Source organism: Anguilla rostrata, chromosome 1 (genome assembly GCF_018555375.3).
Source record: "Anguilla rostrata isolate EN2019 chromosome 1, ASM1855537v3, whole genome shotgun sequence".
Lineage (NCBI taxonomy): Eukaryota > Metazoa > Chordata > Actinopteri > Anguilliformes > Anguillidae > Anguilla > Anguilla rostrata.
In genome coordinates this window covers 70751066-70770811 of record NC_057933.1, presented here as the reverse complement: position 1 = coordinate 70770811, position 19746 = coordinate 70751066, and the positions used below count along the sequence as shown (strand labels likewise).

The following is a 19746-nucleotide window of genomic DNA, read 5'->3' as shown; positions in this document are numbered from 1 at the left end:
TTATTTTATTTTTGTGGCCTTTTCCATTTTCTCCCGGTGTACCTTGAACACAATCATGAGGTTACAATGATACATTTTTATAATGTAATAAATAAATTATTAGTGAAATAAATGAAAATCATGAACAATGTCCATTCCTCATTTCACAGTTTTATTCAGAACAGGTCTTATCACTTGAAAAGCACGTGGCTTCACGCGTCACTTAAAGTAGAAGGTGCAAAAATCCAAGGGCAGCATGCCAGACTTTAATGTACACGTGGGAAAATTGGCAGCACACTTAAATATCAATCATTCAGACAAAAGGTACCACAGATGAGAAAGAAATCAATGATTACTCAAGTAACCCCCAAAAAATAAGAGAGAGAGAAGAATATGACACGTACATTCACACGTTGTTATGGGGAAATCAGAGTGGGAAATAACACTGAATAAATTGAAATGCACGGTTGCCAAAAGTGGGGCAAACAGAATGTAGCTTCTGCCATATGTTTTAACTGGTAGAAACTTGGCGCAGAAACAATAGTAGCCATGGAGTCAGGAGGTCGAGATGTCACAGGAGGTTACTGGCATCACACTGCGCAATTTCCGAAACTAGTCGGTGTGGGAAGAGTTTAAACTGCAGCCAAGTGGGCTCTGAGAGAGAGAGAGAGAGAGAGAGAGAGAGAGAGAGGTCATGGATTTCCATCCTTGAATGCAATTGCACATCCTCATGTATCGAATCTATTTCAAATTAGTGTACTCATCATTGTTATTTGTTAATTTCAACTACTACTACTACTGCAAGACATTGATACAATCTTGATTGATTTATGGTGCAGTATAAATGAGAGTATTAGGTCAGTATTTTAAGAAAATACGTGCAATGAGGCAAGCTACTGCTGCTTGTATCAGTTATATTTTAGTATTTTTGAGCTTGATACACATTTCTTCTCGTTGCCTAATATTCACTGTCCTTTGGCAATTAGACTGAAGACTACTTCCGCAAACTTGGTGAAACATTGAAGAAGAATTTGGTTGAACCTTTGGTGCATTTGTATTCATCCCTTTGTGCTTTAATGATTAAAAATATCAAAATCTTAAAAATCATTATATTTATCTTTTTGAACCATTTCTTCATTTTCAAATGTCCACCACGAAAAAAACTCTCAAAAGCCCAATAAAAATATTGACAAAGACGTGTGTATAATACAATTAGTAGTAGGGAGAAATTAAACAGACTGGATAATAGTAATTTGCAGATTATGTTTTATGATAGTCCTATTTTTTAGTAGGAAAAAATGAATTGGATGAATTGCAGAAACTGCCTTATTCCTCACTTTCAATGGGTTTCCCCAACGGGCAAAGTTGACTCACCAAGGTAACAGCTGGGAGCTGTAAGCTGACCATCAAAGCAGGGCTGCTCGGCGGTGAAACTGCAGCGCTTTTCTGGGTGTTTGCAGTAAAAGGTGACATTCTGTCCATGTGTGACCACCCCCTCGGGGATCTCATAGGGCCAGAGCTTCACCCCTGCAAGTATTACACGGCTGCGCTGGGCTGGGACTGGGCAACGAGCTGAGAAATATATGAAGTTCAAAGGTCAATAGAGGTTCCTTCAGATCAGACAATACTGGACAATATTAGTGTTGGTCAGACACAGACTGTGTCCTTATCATGCTATTTCATACTTCTCATTTATAGCTCATTTATTTATATCCATATGTTTCAGTGTGCTGTAAGGCATGAAAAGGCGTGTGAATAAAACACAAGTTTAAGGGGAATCAGAAACTACTACGTGGATTAAAACAGCAGAAATAATAGAGGATAGAGGGGGTTGAAAGCTAGATAGACCAGTTCAAAGTTTAGTGGAAGCAGATTAAGGTTTTAAAGTGAGGTCTCACCACGACAAAATGGGATGGTGCTCCATGTACCATCTGGCAGGCAGTTAACACGGTTCGGTCCATCCAGCAGGAATGTCTTCTTGCAGAGGTAATAGATGGCCTCTCCTACTTCATACTCCTGTTTCTGAACAGCCACCAGATAACCCTGTTCTACTTCCTTAGGTGGAGGGCAAAACACTCCTGAAAGAGCAGGAGGAGAGAGACTAGCTGAGTGAACTAGTTGCAAGGCTGGCATAAAACATGTAGTTACTCCTGACAAGCTGCAGGTGGCAGCACAACACCACAAGTGACAAACTGCAGACTCCCAGGCTGTCATCTCATTGTATGCACAGCAGGGGCAGCATGAGAGTTAAACACCGACAACCAGTTCACGTGACAACACCCCCCCCCCCCAACCCCCGCATCCACCCACCATTTTCTATCCCTCTCTCTTGCTCTTTTTTGCTCACTTTCTGTCACCCACACATGTATGCAGACACACACACACACGCGCATGCACGCACGCACGCGCGCGCACACACACATATATACAGAGACACACACACTTACTCTGACAGATGGGATGAGGGTATTGCCAGGTTTCGTCCTCCTGACAGAAATTCTCTCTGTTTCCAAGCAGCGCGAATCTGAGAGAGGGATGGGCGAAAGAGAGTGGCAGAGGTTAATGGCTACATGCTGACAGACAGCATGCGAAAAACCAAACATTAACCCCTCACGGAGCATAAAAGCTCGTCTCCCTCCTCCTCTCACAGAGGAATATCAGGAGCATGGCCGAAATCAGCGGCGGTGTCAAAGCCATTTTTAAACACACTTCCAATTTGACATCAGGGGCACTTTTAAATCAGATTAACATGAAATTAATGTGAAGTCATTTTTAGTATATTCTCACTGGAGTTCTAAATCACGTGAGCCATGAAAGATTAATGATGTGTAACATAATTTCAGTGAAGAAGTAAATGTATGACTATCTTGCACTGACTGCTGATGTGTCATTCCGTTATCCACTGAAATATATCATATAAATGTATAGTAAATATAAAAATTTCTTTCCACATCTGTTCCTCTCAAACACTGTCTCACCCAGGACGGCAGCTGTAGCTGATGTGAGAGCCCAATGCAGCAGTACCCTCGAGGGTCAATCCGGTCTCCTCTGGTACTGGGCAGGAAATGGGGGCAGCCATAGGAGCAGCTGTGTGAAGGGGGGGGGGGGGAATAAGCACAATGTCTGCTCATAGCAAAAGACTGTGCACATCTCCATCCACGCACATCCACATTTTACCCCATCGCACTTTTTTTTTTTTTCGCATTCATCTCATGCAGCTCCGTCTCCTGCTTTGGTTGCAGCCGAGGCAATCGGTTTGCGAACACAAAAAGCAACTCCGTTAAGCAGCTCATTTTATATTTGAGAGGTGGAGACAGGAGGAGGCAGTGAGAGAGACACACGCGCACACACACCACACAGAGAACTTAGGGACGGACATGAGAGAAAAATACACCAATGTCAAAAAATACACCAATGCCAAATGTGACAGAAGAGTAAACCGAAATATTGAGAAGCCTGGGATATTTATGACCAAGTATGTAAGGCCTTTAAATTATTATAAACTTATTAGTCACAGCTCTGGCTGAAAATTTAAGAAAAATGATATATGATGTGAAACACAGCCACAGGTGCAAGAACCTGAATAGGATTATAGGATAGGATAATCTAATATAAAGGAACTGAACTCTTGAATGAATGAACAAATTCCTCTGTGCATAACGAGAGGCGAAAAACAGGCATATTTATAAAGCGGATCTCATACATATTCATACGTAATTACAGGTTTTAGTGCGTCTAGAAGTGGTTTCACAGTATCACTGGCTACTCTATCAGTGATGGAATGACACATAGTAGAGGAGAGGCTACTGACAGGGCTGCCATTGGGGGGGGGGGGGGGGGGCAAACAGGTATGTTGTCCCGGGCCCTGGAGGGAGGGGGGGCCTAATGGTCTGTGAGCTTGTGGTATAATATATAATAATATTATTTTGTCCTTGGTTTCGGAATTTCCTCCGGCAGCCCTGGCTACCTGTAAGCCTGACCACACAGAATCAGCGCTGCACAGACAGGACTGTGAGCAGAGAGACTAAGAGCAGGGCAGAAATTTCCAGATGTCAGAGGATCAGAGGAAAAGCTTTCACTGCCCTCCGTGTCATCAGGGAATTGCTTCATCTCTCAGAGCTCCACAAAGATCTCTGACTGTGATCTGTAGGACTGAGCTGCCTCCCACCATCGCTTGCAGGGCATTGAACATCCGTGAGATATTGAGCCTCTCAGCTGCAGTCAGTCATACACATACTGTGCACACACACACACACACACACGCGCACACACACGCGCACACGCACACACACGCGCACGCACGCACACACACACGCAAACACATACTTCACAACAGTACCACTGAGCCAAGAGATGTACCCAGAACAGCGTGCCATCGGCTGTCTTATCCCTGACACTGAGCTACAGCAATCTCAGCCAGCAGGAAGATGATAGCGAACAGACAATGGTATGGTTGCCAAGGAAACACAGAAACAGAGTGCCTCGGTTGCACATAGCCTCGAGCTAACAAATTCCCAATGCAACAAACTCCCAATACAACGCTTTCAGTCAAACATACATGCCTCTCAGCCCTACCCACCTTACATCCCCTCCCACCCACACAAACGCAGATACACACACAAATGTTTGAGATATGGATCAGTGTAAAGCCACTCAATCAAAGGACACAAACCAGATTCCAGCAATTTACCATCTGCTGCACCAGTGCAGACTGGATCTTCCCCACTCCATTGCCGGTCACCTTGGCAACGGCGGATCGCTGCTTCCAGGCCATTGGTCATCTTGAAATTGGGTTGGCAGCGGATTTCAAGAAGGGCGGAAAAGGAAGGAGCAGGAGAAAGCAGGCGAGCAACTGAGTTGGGACTTGGGGTCAGAGGCCAGGGACAGGTGCGACCTGTGGGGGGTAAAGTGGGGGGTGGGGCGGGGTGAGAAAAAGGGCAGAAGGCAAAACAGGCGACAACAGGTGGGAGGTGTGTGTGAGAAAGGAGTTAAGAAAAAAACCATCATGTGAGAAAGGGAGCAAGGGAAATCAAAGGGTAGAAAAGACGAGAATAAAAGCAAATGGGAAAGGCAGAGACATGGTGGGACAGAAAAGGAGTCAAGGGGAGAGAAGAGAAAAGGAAGGAATTACATAATGTATTGAAACAGTATTCAAAATAATTTTGCACATTGCCAAGGGGAGGGCAAACAGGCACTATCAGTGCAGAAGTACAGCCAAAAGAAGGTGGGCATTGGACAGGCAGCCAAATAACCAAATTCCCAAAGTGTGGCGCACACCCAATGGACCCCACTTACCTGGAGCCACGCAGCTTAGCCCACACTGTCCATCGCAAAGACACTGGCGTTTGTTGGGACAGTCCTTGTCCTGCTTGCATGGCTTAGGGCAGCTCCGTCGCCTCTCATTTCCCAAAATTCTCTCTGGACACGACTCCGTCGATTCAGCTGAGAGACACCCATCACGTTAAACTGGGACATTTAGTGACGCACAGCCAATATAGCGCCCCTTTCAATGCCTAAAGGTGCCCTTACCAATAAACATGCTGATTGGCTGACCCACAACACACAGTCCAACTACGCTTAACAACATACAATGTGACCCCTGTGAACCGAACAAATATTTTGAAAAGTGCATGAAAGGCGTGAGGTTACCAGTTGCTTGGGAGATGAAGGATCCAGTCAAAGCCCAAAAAGACAAGAGGAAGAGCAGAGAAGAGTCCATCTCTCACTGCTGGTCGAGTGATTATGAAATGGGTAGCGGGAAAACGGGATGGTTTGAGTAGGGGGAGTGGGGTGGGGGTGGGGGGGCAAGGAGGGGCGGGAGGAGCACACACATCTGTTTTCTGTTGAATGTTCAACCATCGAGGGTAAGAAAATTCCAAAGAAAGAGACCTTTCACCCACATTGTGAAACCAGAGTGATACAGACAGATGGACAGAGATAGGCATGAACAAACACACCCCCACATACAACCACTGATACCTGCACACGTGCACATAGAAATATTTACAGAGGTACTCTCTGTACCTCTCACAACTCTACAACAAACAGAAATGCATACTCTCCCCCACTCCCTCCTCAGGTTAAATTAAATTAAACACATATCTAACAAATATATAACACTTCTAATGAAATAAAGTCTAATGATCCAAAAATATCTCCATCTGTTTTTGTTAATGCATATTGTATGTAGCGTGCATTGGAAATCTTGCCATTTGACATCAGGAACCATTGTGTCACTTTCTGTATTCGTATGTAAATTAAATGACAAAATACTGAGACACTAACAATGTTTACTCAGTGAGTAAGGATAATTCTTTATTGGTGCTTTGGAAAGCCAGACTACATTCCCCAGCATTCCTTTGGACAGGAACAGTAGACATCACCGGTGCAGTTGGGTAGTGGTGTGCTGATGGGATTTGTAGTTAATAAGTCACAATAAGAGCTAAATATTCATTATCCACTTCTGAAGGAAAAAAGGACTACATAACCCACAGTCCATTTGGGAAAGCATACGGTCATGATGATGCAAAGATGAGCAACAAATGCCCATTAAAGTTGAAGTAAGCTTACACAAAAAACAGTACTGTCAATAGCTTATAAGCTTCAATGACTTCAGTTCCCAAGTATACAAAAATAATAAAATCTGGAACTCTTTTTAAATTCCAACAGGAGGTTAGCAGCATCAGAGGTCAATACAGCTGGCAATATATAGGCTGCTGTGAGGGTTATTTCAAATGCCTCCAAGAAAAAAAAAATCCATAGTTTTTGTTGTTTTTCCATTTTTGAAATTCAAACACAGGAAGCCCCCACAATGCACCCAGGGCCTGGTGGAATCGCAATTGATTGTGCTGACAGTGAACAGGCTCATACAAAGTGTAGCTATCAAAAAAGAATTCGAAATAAAGGTACGAGGGAAGTAAAAACTGTGCATTCCTTCAGAAAAATGTTCCAAGAAATGCTGAAAACATAAAATGTAATCATAAACAGCAAGGATAACACTAACAATAATAATCATAATAGTAACAATGATAAAAAAGGTCATTGAATCCCAACAACTAAATTAACAGACTTATTAACCCAACAGAGTTCATATCTGGTTTTACTAGAACCTTCCTCCCAAGATGAGTTGGTAGTGTACCATGCATTTCAACAGTTTGCAAAGATGGAATGGGGAAGCTGAGAAATGAAACTGGAAATTAAGCGGTTAAAAAATAAACCCCCACTCCTTTGCATCAGCATTTTGAAATTTGGCCTTTCCTTTCCCAGATATCTGAGAATTTAACATCATTCCAATTAACCTGACATCTCTTGGAATTATAATTTGCATATATACACACACTCGCATATCCACACATTCACATATATACTTATTTATATATACACATACATTTAATCAGACAGCTTCTTTTTCCTATAATAATTCATAGTATAATATATATTTTTAGCATACAGTAACAAAAGGGGTGCGTTTTATAGGAAAAGGACAGGTTTTTTTTTTTTTTTTTTAAAGAGAGGTACGAATATACCGTGGTATGAAACATATTTGTACGATACCCAGAACAGCATAGGCATTTTAAAAGGTTGTGTAAAGGTGGATTGTCATGTAGACAAACTGGTATAGGACTGAGAGCAAAAGTACTGACATAACACAGGATGAGCAATACAAAGTGCAGTGAAATGCTTTAAGTGGGCTGCTATATTGCATGCAATCCGCACTCTGGAGCACCAGTGACGCATTAATCACACTCACTGCCAACTTAACCTGGGTGATAAATTCTATACCAGTTTAATTCTGTTCACAAATCCAATAGAGAGAGAGAAAAAATCTGAGAGGATATACAAATGACAGGTCTCTCCAGTGTGTTACATTGTGTCGTAATGACTGTCTCGAAGGTACTGAACGTATCAAGTCCCTACCCAGCCCTTTACATATATACATGGGAAAAGCTCTCGGCAAATGGACTCTCTATATTTGTGAAATATTTGCTGAACTATTAAGTGTTTTGTAATTTCTCTCTCTCTACTTGCTCCCTACCATGTCTATAGACATTCACTTCAACAAAGGAATCAAAGAGAAGATAACAAATTAAGTGCTTGAACAAACCCACAATAAAATTTTAACTACAAAATTTTCATTTAGTTTTTTCTCTCTACAGTTTCACTCAAAAACCCCTCCCCCATCCCTATTTCAGCCTCTGTAGTCTTCCATTTTACATTCCTCCAGTTCATCCTTACATCACACCCATATTCCCGACTCATCTTTTCACATATCTCCATTCAAAAATCCTCATTTCAAATATATCATTCAATAATGATTTTTTAAAAGATATCATTTTATATTCATCTTTCTCTATCCAAATTCCCTCCCACCCATATATAAAATATACAAAATTATTTCCAAAATTTCCACTGTCCACCCCCTTCTCATTTTTGCGAATATAAAAATATACAGTTATACTATGTCAAAATCTTCTCTTGATCGGTTCCTGAATCTCACCCGAGCCCTTCTGCTCAGTCACATGTAATTCATTGCAATTCCCTCTGCCTGTTCTTTCCTCTTCTCTCCCCCATTCTCTAGTTCAAAAATATACCATTTTTGTTAATAGAAAAAACTGTCCTGCCAGCTTTACTGCTCTTCCTCTACCCTACTGCTTTTCCTGTCCTCTTAAACTTATTTTACTTTCATCATCATCATCATCATCATCATTATTATCATCACCATCATCATCATCATGTCTTCAGCCTTTGTCACCCCTCCCGGCCCACCCATCGCAGTCTTCCTCCCCCCGGCCGTCTCTCCCTTCACTGTTCTTCATGTCGGCTTTCGTATTTGTTAAGGATGTTACGGCAGCGGCCCAGTTCCTTTCGCATGTCGGCCACTTCCTGCCGCAGCGCCGCGTTCTCCCGCTCCAGGAAAGCCGCGCGCACCGAGATCTGGTTCTCCTTCAACCGCCGGGCGTCCCGGGACCGCTTGGCCGCCTCGTTGTTCTTACACCGCCGGCTCCAGTACTTGTCGTCCTGAGAAGGGGACAGAGCGGCAGGAGGGGGTTAAACGGGCGGAAGGGGTTACTGGCTGCTGCATTAAAATCAGGACACAGCTATTGGAGCTGGGTGTAGGACTGGCGAGAGGGCATTAACACTGCTACACAGCGAGGGACAGGCGGGGTCATCGCAGTGGACGTGCACTGACGCCACTGTGACAAATTAATGCGTTTCTGAGGGTTGGGTTCATTGGTGCAGATGAAGTGTGTTTCTAGTGATGACACACTGGGCAAGTTAACAATGCGATACGCAGTCACCAAACTGCACGAGCAATGACATGCCTTAAAGGCATCTAAAGATCCAATAACTTAACGTTCACACGAGTTAAAAGGACACACTTGCTCCCAGATCCAGAAGCAAAGCCTTGGAATGGAATGGGCTGCTCTCTACCACCAGAAGAGCTGAAAATATCACTTGTTCGGAACTTTACTGGACAAATGAATTAGACCATAAAATCAGAAATCACTAAAACTGAGCACTAAGGTAAAAATGTAAATTTTAAAAAGTGAAAACTTTCAATACCATGTTGCTAGCCTCCTCTCTCATTTCCGCTCAGTAAAACAAATGCAAAATAGCGATGGAAATTTTTTATCCTTGACTCAACATCCAGGCAAGCAGGCCATATTAGCCAGGAAGAACGCCCTGCCACGGCACGCCCAATACAAAATCTAAAAGGACACAATGTTGTGATTACAAAGGATTTAAAGACAGCCCCGCCAGACACACCAGCACAGCTCAAGACAAGTACAGGCATGCAACATACAGGATGACCCAGCAGAACCACTTCTGATCATCGATCAATACAGTTTCAAATTCAATTCAAGTTAATGTCCATTGCTTTCTACTCAGAACAACTGCAGGAGCTACCGAATTACTGCAACCCACGGAAAACACACAACGTAAAATGACTGCATCACTTCAAAGACAAATAAACCACTACTGCTGAAAATGAACACTCTACATACATCCACATTTTTCAAATAAATATAAATAAACATTACCTTCTGAAACATTTTATTTTACAATTCCCATCACTAAAAATGTATTTACGTGTTTGTGCCATGTAAGTGAACTGGTATGAGAGTCGTACTTCAAGTTCTGAAATAGTCCAGGATATACAGTGTGACAAAACACTTACATTTGTGCCTCTGCAATCCATGACATCAACACACTAGAGCACCAGTGACATATTAAATGCCCTCACTACTAACTTTAGTGTGTGAGTGTGAGTGTGTGGGTGTGCATGTGTGTGTGCACGTGTGTGCGGTACGCGTACATGTGCACAATGATTGCTGCAGGACAGCACACTTAAAAATGTTTCAAGATGCTGTTCAGTCTTCAGCTGCAAAGGGAAACTGCAGTCAGCTCCACAGTTATGTGTTAACGGCTTCAGGCTGCTATGAGCTAACGTGAGCCCAACGCCCCTCAAAGCACAACTGCTGTAAATTCAGCGCTCTCCACTGCCACCATGTGTACATATAGGATAGGGAACCACCTTCAGGTCCTCCGGCACCAGCATCTTGCGGGCCTTCTTGATCATGGGCTGAGGCTTGAGCTCCTCCTCGCTGAAGCGGTGCCTCCGCGGGTCGAAGGCCTCCTGGCCCGGCACACTGGACAGCGCCAGGTCAGCGGGGTCTGGGTCAAAGTTCACCATGACATCAGCCCCATTGGCGGCGGGAGGTGCAGGAGGTGGAGGGCAGGAAGAAGAGGGAGATGGAGAAGGATCCAGAGGGGCTCCTTGGCCACCTATGGGACATACATATAATTTTAAATGCTGTCAGAAATGATAAAACGTGTACAGGGAGTGTTAAAAATGAACTGAGGAAAGAGGGCTGAAAGCGCATTATTGTGTAGGAGCGCACAAAATGGTTCACGCCAATCTACACTGCAGTGACAACTGCTAACCACCAGGTGGAAGCAGGGCTGCACTATAAACGAACAACTTGCCTCCCTGCCCTTTGATCTCAGTCATTTCCCTAAACATTCCCATCTCTGATTTAATTGTGCGATCACAAAATAAATAAATAAATAGCCATTCAATCTGTCATGTTTCTGCCTCAGTAGATAACTGATGGACTTCTATTCACCAGAAATCAGGTTAATTCCATCTATTCACTGCATATCATATGTAATCTTGGGGAGACTCAGAAAGGGAACATACTTCACATACAGTAGGCAGTAAGTTACACGGGCAACTTATGTAACACACCTCCCTGCCGCCACACACACAGTGTTCTTGACGTGTAACATTATACAGCCCCCTCCCACAGCGCTGAGCACACAAACACACCCCCTCTGCCCCTCTGCTTTCCCTCTAAATAGAACTCCAACAAAACAGAACACTTCTGCTTCCCCCTCCCCTCCCTCCCAGCCCACCCTTTATTCAACACACTATTATACCGTTCATCCAATTAACTGCCTGTCTGTGAGTAGATATTGCATAGGTTTACAACTGTAAACTTAAGTGTAGTTATACATCCAATGAAAATAAATGAAGCAAATCGCTTTAAGCCAGGTCTCAGTACTGCACTGTTGTTTATCCACACCGCCTCCCTCTCTCTGTCTTTTCACCCGTCGTTCTCTGACTCGGCTCCTCCCCTTGTTCTCTCGCTCTATTACTTTCTGCATCAGCACGTGACGGGCCACATGCACATGGACTAAGCGTGTGAGGCAGAGAGAGAGAGGTTTAAAGGCACGCAATCACATATTCTCTCTCTGGCTCTACCTTTCCTGTCCTTTCACTGTTGTTAAAACTTTACTGTAGTGCCAGTTAGTTGGTCAGTGTCCATGTTAACCTCTTTCTGTCCATTCTCACATTTCTAGAATTTCTCTTCTCTCTTTCCTTCTGACCTCTCTCTCTCTCCTTCAGTCTCACTTACTGTCTATGATGATTTGTTGTCTGTCAAGTCTGCCCGAGTCAAATATGAAGCCTCTTTTCTCTCTTAGTACTATACTATTGTCAAAATGTGCATACATTGGGTTAAGCCCATGATTGCCACATACTGTGGCAAATCTGTCGCCATCTGTGGAGTATAGTATTGTAGTACTCTGTCAAAATTTAAATCCTGCACTGTTCTAGAAATTCATTACCCATTCTCAATAGAAGTTATAGCTCTGCACCTTTCCTGTACCCCCCCCCCCCCCCCCCCACTCGCCCTACCTGGCACCTCATCTGCCCCATTTCAATCCTGTGTCTTTTAAATACAATTCAGACCAAATTAAATGCATGGCAACCCTGCTTTTTGCATATCCTAATACCACTGCTTCACTAGGAGCGCTCTTTTATTTTTTTCCCTGTGGAGACCTTTAAAGAAACTCACTGTGCAGACACTCCGACCCTCCCAGCAGGCCTTGCGTTGTTTGCTGCATGTCCAGGCCCAGCAAGGAGGGAGAGGATGAGGAAGAGGAGGACGAGGATGACGAGCAGGGCGGGGGGGAAGATGGGGGACACTGGGAACTCTGGTTGGGGATGGCGGACTGGGAGCTCTGGGAGGGGATCTGGGCAGAGCTGGAGCTGTTGTTGTGCAGGCTGCCCATCCCGTTCTCAGTCAGAAACTCCTCCAGGTCCATGTACTGCAGCTGGAACAGGCCCCCGTCGCAAGGCAGGGTGCGCTCCCAAAGCAGGGGTCCCAGGAAGGCAGACTGGGAGGAGGAGCGCAGGGAGCATCCGCTGCCACTCCCACCACTACCCACAATGCCCCCAGCCATAGAGCCAGAGTCCTCATCAGAGTCCAGGGGTTTGTCTTTGTCTGAGAGAGAGAGAGAGAGGGGGGGGGGGGGAGAGAGAGGGAGAGACAGAGACACAAGAGAGATTAGCTCAGAGGGTCATGGGTTTGCATCCTTGAATGCGGTTATACATCTTCATGCACAACTGTATAAGAAAGTATATATCACAACAGCAATTAACGAAAAAGCAGTCAGGCACTGGCAAAAAGAGTGAGATACTAATAATGCAGTAAATGGTATTTTAAACAATCATAGCTTTGGCATATACTTTTGAGAGTGGAGATAAACATTGAAAGGAATACATCATCCATGTCTGCATGCATATGTGCAATATGCATGCATCCCTATGTATGCCTTATTTTGTGAAATATGTCAACCATTGGCTTTTAGGGAATTTTATGTAAATTTAAGATTCATTATGACATCTAGTAAATGCACTTGCAGACAAGGGACATGCAAATAGAGCTGGATGACAATGTAGACTCAACCCTTTCAAATGAGCCATCATCAACCACACACAAAGGGCACTTAACATTTTTGTTAGTTACTGACTTTCATAAGTGCATTCTCTAAATTCAAATCAGGAACTCCCATGTAAGTCTTCTAGTCTGTAGCAATGGCAATGTGTGGATGTCAAGTAAACCTTGCTTCATTACAGAGAGCACTTAACTGAGAATAAGGTATTGTAATTGTGTCCACTAGTAAGTGGTTATTTGTAGTGGCAAATGCAAGAACTGTATGTTGAACCATGCATTTGTGCACACTTTATATCCATGTACACTAACATGCATATGTGATAATCACAATACTGCTTGTGTACTGTATGAATGCACTGTGGTGTGAATACCTATATCTGTACTTCTGAGCATTTGTACAGTACTCCATTATATCTTTGGGGAGTGAAGGGCAGCAGGGGGGAATTTCTAAGTAATTGCAAAAATACTGTCTAAGCACTGAAGTAGGATTTTGCATATGGTGAGACAGACAGTATTTCAGCAGTAAAGTGTCCAATGTTCAGTCCCTTGTTTTCCCTCCAAATCACTCACAGCTCAAACACACATAAACACACATCGAAAATAAATTAAAATAAATACATTTTGAGGTGTAAGCAAAGAGGACAGCACAGAAGTGGCTTTGGACGTCAGGTGAGGGTTGCTGAGTGTTAGCTCACTCAGACAACGAGAAAGAATCACAATCCAGCTTAGACGCTTAGATAAAAATCCTCACCTTTCATATCACAGCAGTCTTTCCCTCGCTGGTCGCCTTTGATTGGGAGCTGCAGAAGGGACTTCAAGCTTGCCATGGAACCCAGGTGCCCACCACCTAGAGTACTGCTCGCCGTGTTACTACTCCCAAACTGAGGGCTAGCTCCGGCGGGGAGGTCAGGGGGTAGAAGCTGTGTGAGCGGCCTGGACATCACTCGGTGGCCGCCTATTTTAATGTGCGTTGTTGACAGTTAATCGATTAATTACGGATTAATTTAATGGTGTCGTGGTTACACTACAACGACAACTTGTCTTAAATTACGGTGATTACGGTCAAATTTGGCTGCTCTATAACTAGATTATTTGGATCGTTTTAGTCCTCCTTATGCACATATCGGTCCACAAGTCTAGCGAATAGACAATTACATTAAATAATATATCCAATAAATGCGATACTCACAACTGCACAATAATCTGTTTAGCCGGATACTCGCGCGCAGTCAAATCGAGTTTCGCTGCTACGTAAATATATTATGTCTGATCATTTATCGAAAGTGTTCGTGTTTACAATACGGTGAAGAGCTCCAATTGTAAAACTATATTTCTCGCCCTTAATCCAGCGAGTGGCTATGTGCTAATGTATTCTAATATCCTTGTTGCAGTTGTTGTTTTGTATCGTCCTCTTGCGTAAATGTAGAATATTTCCTTATTTCCTATCTTCTTAAAGTTAGACTGATTTTTGTAATTGTTCGGAAATCAGACAATTTCTTCACCATCAGGACAAAATCAAAATAAAAGATAATAACAAATGTCTATAATGAATTCCTGAAGTGAACCAAGCGCAAATCGAGACTCGCGTACAGAACTAGACTTGGCTTTCGTCGCACTGAAACTTCGAAAAATTGCAAACGCTGCAACCTTATGGAAAAATGTTATTTATCAATAATACACGCAGAACAGAAATACCGACCATAAACCGTTTTTTAAAAATCAAAAACAAAAAACAAATTAATAGCCTAACAGAAAATGTGCAGCTAAGCAGCGCGATTGGTTGATGTGATAGCTTCTTGTTTTTCCCCCCTTTCCCTTCTGTCGCTCTCGCTCGCTCTCTTTTTTTTTTTTTTTTTTTTTTTTAATTCTGCTTCTCCCCCTCTTTCTCTTTCTGTATGTAGACTCACAGCTTGCGCTCGAGCCGAGGCTGGAGTCAGCTGGAACGAACACGGGCAATTCTCGTGACGTCACATCTCACGGGTAATGGAGCAGGAGGGGGGGTGTTTATCAATATTAATGAGACACACCTCCCCAACACCACGCCTCAAAGCCTGGTGAGAGCCCAACCTCCAAAGCAATCTAGCCAATTATAAGCCGGAGTAGGGTACACTTTGACATCAAGGCGTCCCACCCCGTCCACAGAACTTTATGTTCCCAAACATTAACCCGTTATTTGTTGCTCTAAATTTACACACTTCCCAGGTGCCCGAACACGTCGCTTGGTCATACCGCCAAACATCTGGTGCCGTAATGAAAGTATGGATCCAATAAATAGCAAAACCACTGAAACAACCATATTTAAATGTATTTTTTTATTTAGCAACAATACTAAATGCGTTTTTTTTATTTCAGATCTATTCTAGATCTGACTAGCCTAATTAGCAGAATTTCACATTTAAAACATTCGGTTACATTTGAGACCCCCGAACAATATACATTACTACTTAATATGATATAGCCTACTAGGCCTGGTTTTCCTCCCAGCTACTCAGGGTGCATAATTTCTCAGATCACCTTTAATCCGCTTGAAACGTGAGCGCCCGTCGGTTTTTGCCGACAGAAATTCCACAAAGTCTCTTTAAGACCGAATCCTCCTCTCCGAGGGCGCACATGGCCCTAGCACGCGCGGGTGCTGCCCATCGGCAGGACGACCTCATCGTGATTGGCTTAAAGTAATCCTGACTCCTCCCCTTACAAGGAGCTATTGGACAAAACTAGGTCACTTACTCCGCCCACAACTCCCCCCATGCAAAGGCCGCGTGAGACCAAGAGGCAAAACAGCAGTACTTGACTACAGTGAGCTTAGGTAGGCTTCATAGAAATACAGAAATATTTTGAAATGTACATTTGAATCTTTAATATTTCATGGAAATATCAGTTTGGAGCTAAACAAACAAATTATCTACTCGCATTTTCATAGCAAATGCAGAGTGCTTGCAGTTAGCGTTACATTAATCGTTTTTAATTTAGACAATTGCAAAAAGAATCCTTGCTGTCCAAGTGATTTTTATATGTTGTAACAGTTGATTTCCCCCTTTTGGAACAGGGATATGAGATACTGCCAATAAAATTGTATTAGTTAAAAGGAGGACCCCTTAAAGGGCCTGGAATTAAGCTCCAAATTTCTCTTATAATTTAAACTAAAAAGCACATTTTTTAATATTGTGATGCTCATTTAAAATGCCATTTACTCATTTCCAGTGAATAAATCAAATTGTAGTCAGGGTGACTGACACTACTAAAATGAATACAGAAATTCCAAAGGTTCTGCATGACTGCTTCCACACACAGCATGAACATGCTATAGGTGTAGTCAAAACAGTACCCAATGTTCTAGTTTGTGCACTCCAGCAGCTACAGATATCAGGTCATTTAGCATATGTGAACACACCAACAGTCAATCTCGCAAACTGCAAATTCAGTTACTCTCTATCGGTCGAATCCACATGACCATTGCTCTTGGGGGTTTGGGGGGGGGGTGGGGTTGGGAGGAGGACGAAAAAAACAGAAAGCCATTCTCTCAGCTCCACCTTCTGGATAAATTATGACATTGCAGTTAAATCTTACTGCAAGCAAAAAAAACAGAAATTGTAAATACAACTGGAACGAATTGTGTTCATATTCATACATTCATTTGCAAATTATACACTTTAACAAGTTGAAAGCCAATTTAAGTTCTAATAATTTCTGTAGAAATTAGTGTGCAGAATGTAGTTTTTAAAAATAGCTTTCTGAATACTGGCCATTAAATATAAAATGGAAGCAAACCGATAAATTCCTGTTGGGAATTTGAGAACCCATCTGACCGCAATCAACATCACACAACATACAGCTGAAACACCTATTAAAAACAAAATAAAAAAACAAACCACCATTCTGCTTCTTCCAATTTGGGAATGCCCAACTGAGAATGTCCCTCCCCTGCAACAACCTTGATCAATTCCATAGAGCGCACACTAGAATGCATGTCCTGCAAAGTCCATGCAGTCAGCCTTACACTCTTTATCTCGCAGCTCACCAGCAGGGATGCACACAATGTGCAGGAGAACAGCAGCATGGAGACCAGCGGTGCCCCATTGACTAATCATTGTCATCGTGCCTCGAGGAAAAGAATACCTCGCTAGGGAACCCTGCACCTACTGGGCAATGCAATAGGCAATTCTGCATTAGCCTAAGGGAGGTCCAGCCACATCAGCACTGGCAGGGTCAGGATTGAGGAAGCCTACCATTTTTAGCCATAGCTCTTGAAGGCATCTTTGTCAGCAGCCATATCACCACGTGCACCCTGCTCCTGCTGAATGGCTGAAAAAAAGGCAGAAGTGGGCTTGGTTAGTACTAAGATGGGACCCCTTCTGGGGAAACTCAGTTGCCACTAGAAGTGTCACGGGTGGGTCAAGTGGCCATCATCTCTCGGGTCAAATAAACCCCAGTGCAGTGAAGGGGACACTGCAGGAGACACTGTCTTTCAGATGAAATTGTAAAATGAGGCCCAGATTCACTATAATCATTAAACATTCCACAACACTCAGAGCTGGCCTGACCCAGTAAGTGGCGATATAAGCTGCTGCTTAGGGCCCCGTGACCACCAGGGGGCTCCCATAATTATTCTAAAATATCTATTATCTTTTAATGTGGTGTTGGGGGATACCCCCAAATCAAATCCTGCTTAGGGCACCTTGAAGGCTAGGGCTGGAAAATATGACATTTATTTCAAAAAGTAGGGGGTTCCCTGGGGCCTGTATCATTTAGCGGGATAAACTGCAGAGTAAAACCCAGAAATTTTAAAAACAAACAAACAAACAAATAAATAAATAAATACATTTCAGCCCATGTTCCAGGTTTTGAGAGGGTTCTGGGTTTTACTCGATGCAGTTATCCAGCTAACTCCGTAATCCTGCTTCATGACACAGAGGCCTCTGGTGTCCTGGCTAAATTCCCAACCTGGCTCTCAGCCTGCTGCCTAATCATCCCCCCCGCTTAATGGGCAAAAATCACTCTCCCTCAGGTGGGGGCTACACATTGGAGTTTGAGGAGTTTCCCCCTCATCACCGTAAAGCACTTTGAGTTGGATAAAAGCGCGATAAAAATGCAAGCCATTATTATTATTTATTATCATTATTAAAGTGCCAGCCTCACCCAGACATCATTTGACATTTTATCCATCTTGCAAATAAATATGTACCGGACAAGAAAACGACTGGACATGAATGATTTCAATGCCATGTAGGCTATAGGTTTAGCACATATTCTTTAGACTAGCCAGACACTCATTTGTCTCCCTGTTGTTAATTCTGAAACTTTCCAATCAGAAGCATCTTCTGAAAATTTAAGGGCGTGGCCAAAAATCCTGTGATATTGGTACTGAAACGGCATGTGAAATTCTTTTTACCATTTGAACTTGTATCTTTGAAGTAGAGGACAGTGCTGAGAAACAGCTCAATTTAATATATCTGTGGTTTCAGTAAGCCAAACTGGAAGTTCTATGCCTTAGAAATTTTTTTTTTAATTTTGATTAATAAAGTTGATTAATTCTTAAGTTAGTAAAATAAGTCCAAACTGTTGTTTTCATACTACAGTAAGTACAAAGGGAAATACACAATTTTATATGTATTTAATATGGGCAAAATTCTCCTTTAAAGAAAAACCTCACCCCATTTCATGAAGCATACATGTTACTAATGCTTACAGTGGTAGTAATTTTTGCTAAACATAATTTGGCTGGTATTTTCAGCTTTAAATCAAACTCGGTAAAACCGTTCTTTGCATTTGCCACTGTAATACAGTTCCCAAGTGTCTCACCAACATTACATAGATATTATAGAAAAATACTTTGCAATGAAATATGGCAGCTTCAGACGAAAGACTTGCTTGACTGACAGAGGACCAGCATCCTTCAGATAGGGCATACAATCGATTTCAAAATGGCATACAATCGATTTCAAAATGGCAAAGACAATCACAAGTATATTTATCATCATCAGTGGATAGTAAAAACATTGTTTGGATTCTGGGTGAATTTTCCCTCAAAATTTCAAAAGCTGTAACGTATGCCAATAACTACAAAGTAGACTGCCATTGTCTATTCTCCGCAGTTGGGGCATTACTTAAGATGTATGTTTGTATGTGACTTTAAAATGGAAATATGTCCAAAATACTGCATCATAATATAAGAGCAGACATTACTTCCACAGCAGTGTCAGCCAAAGTAACACTGCAGGCACATGCATACCAACACACACACAGAGCTGCCACAACAATGGCACAAGGATGCCTCAAAATTTTTACACAACGGCTGCAATGAAACCTGCCTTCCTGTTAGTCGAGTAGCATAGAATACCCAGGATTCTATGCTACTTACACCAACCCTTGAGATAAAATATCAAAATGGAGTAATTCTGCCAAACTCAGTAATGACATTAATCATTTTGGTGGCATACAGGGCCCTTCTGTCAGGAGCAGTGCAGCACTTCACGTACACAAAATGTAATCCTTGGTTACACAGGCCTTTTATATTTTTGCTAAT

The 19746-nt window shown here is 42.7% G+C and overlaps 2 protein-coding genes across 2 annotated transcripts; both read right to left on the bottom strand.

The window, feature by feature from the left end:
• Nucleotides 1–130: 130 nt before the first annotated feature.
• ntd5 (ntl-dependent gene 5) lies at nucleotides 131–5761 on the bottom strand. Its single transcript, XM_064298142.1, has 8 exons — nucleotides 5629–5761; nucleotides 5275–5421; nucleotides 4670–4873; nucleotides 2958–3066; nucleotides 2427–2503; nucleotides 1878–2057; nucleotides 1354–1551; nucleotides 131–633 (listed from the first exon to the last, which is right to left on the bottom strand). The coding sequence occupies exons 1-8, from the start codon at nucleotides 5696–5698 to the stop codon at nucleotides 551–553; spliced, it is 1068 nt and encodes a 355-aa protein (XP_064154212.1). The 5' UTR covers nucleotides 5699–5761; the 3' UTR covers nucleotides 131–550.
• Nucleotides 5762–6268: 507 nt separating this feature from the next.
• On the bottom strand, nucleotides 6269–19653 carry dbpb (D site albumin promoter binding protein b). The gene is made up of 4 exons (XM_064298128.1): nucleotides 13975–19653; nucleotides 12342–12770; nucleotides 10517–10767; nucleotides 6269–8997 (listed from the first exon to the last, which is right to left on the bottom strand). Exons 1-4 carry the CDS (start codon nucleotides 14162–14164, stop codon nucleotides 8782–8784), a joined length of 1086 nt encoding a protein of 361 aa, XP_064154198.1. The 5' UTR covers nucleotides 14165–19653; the 3' UTR covers nucleotides 6269–8781.
• Nucleotides 19654–19746: the final 93 nt, after the last annotated feature.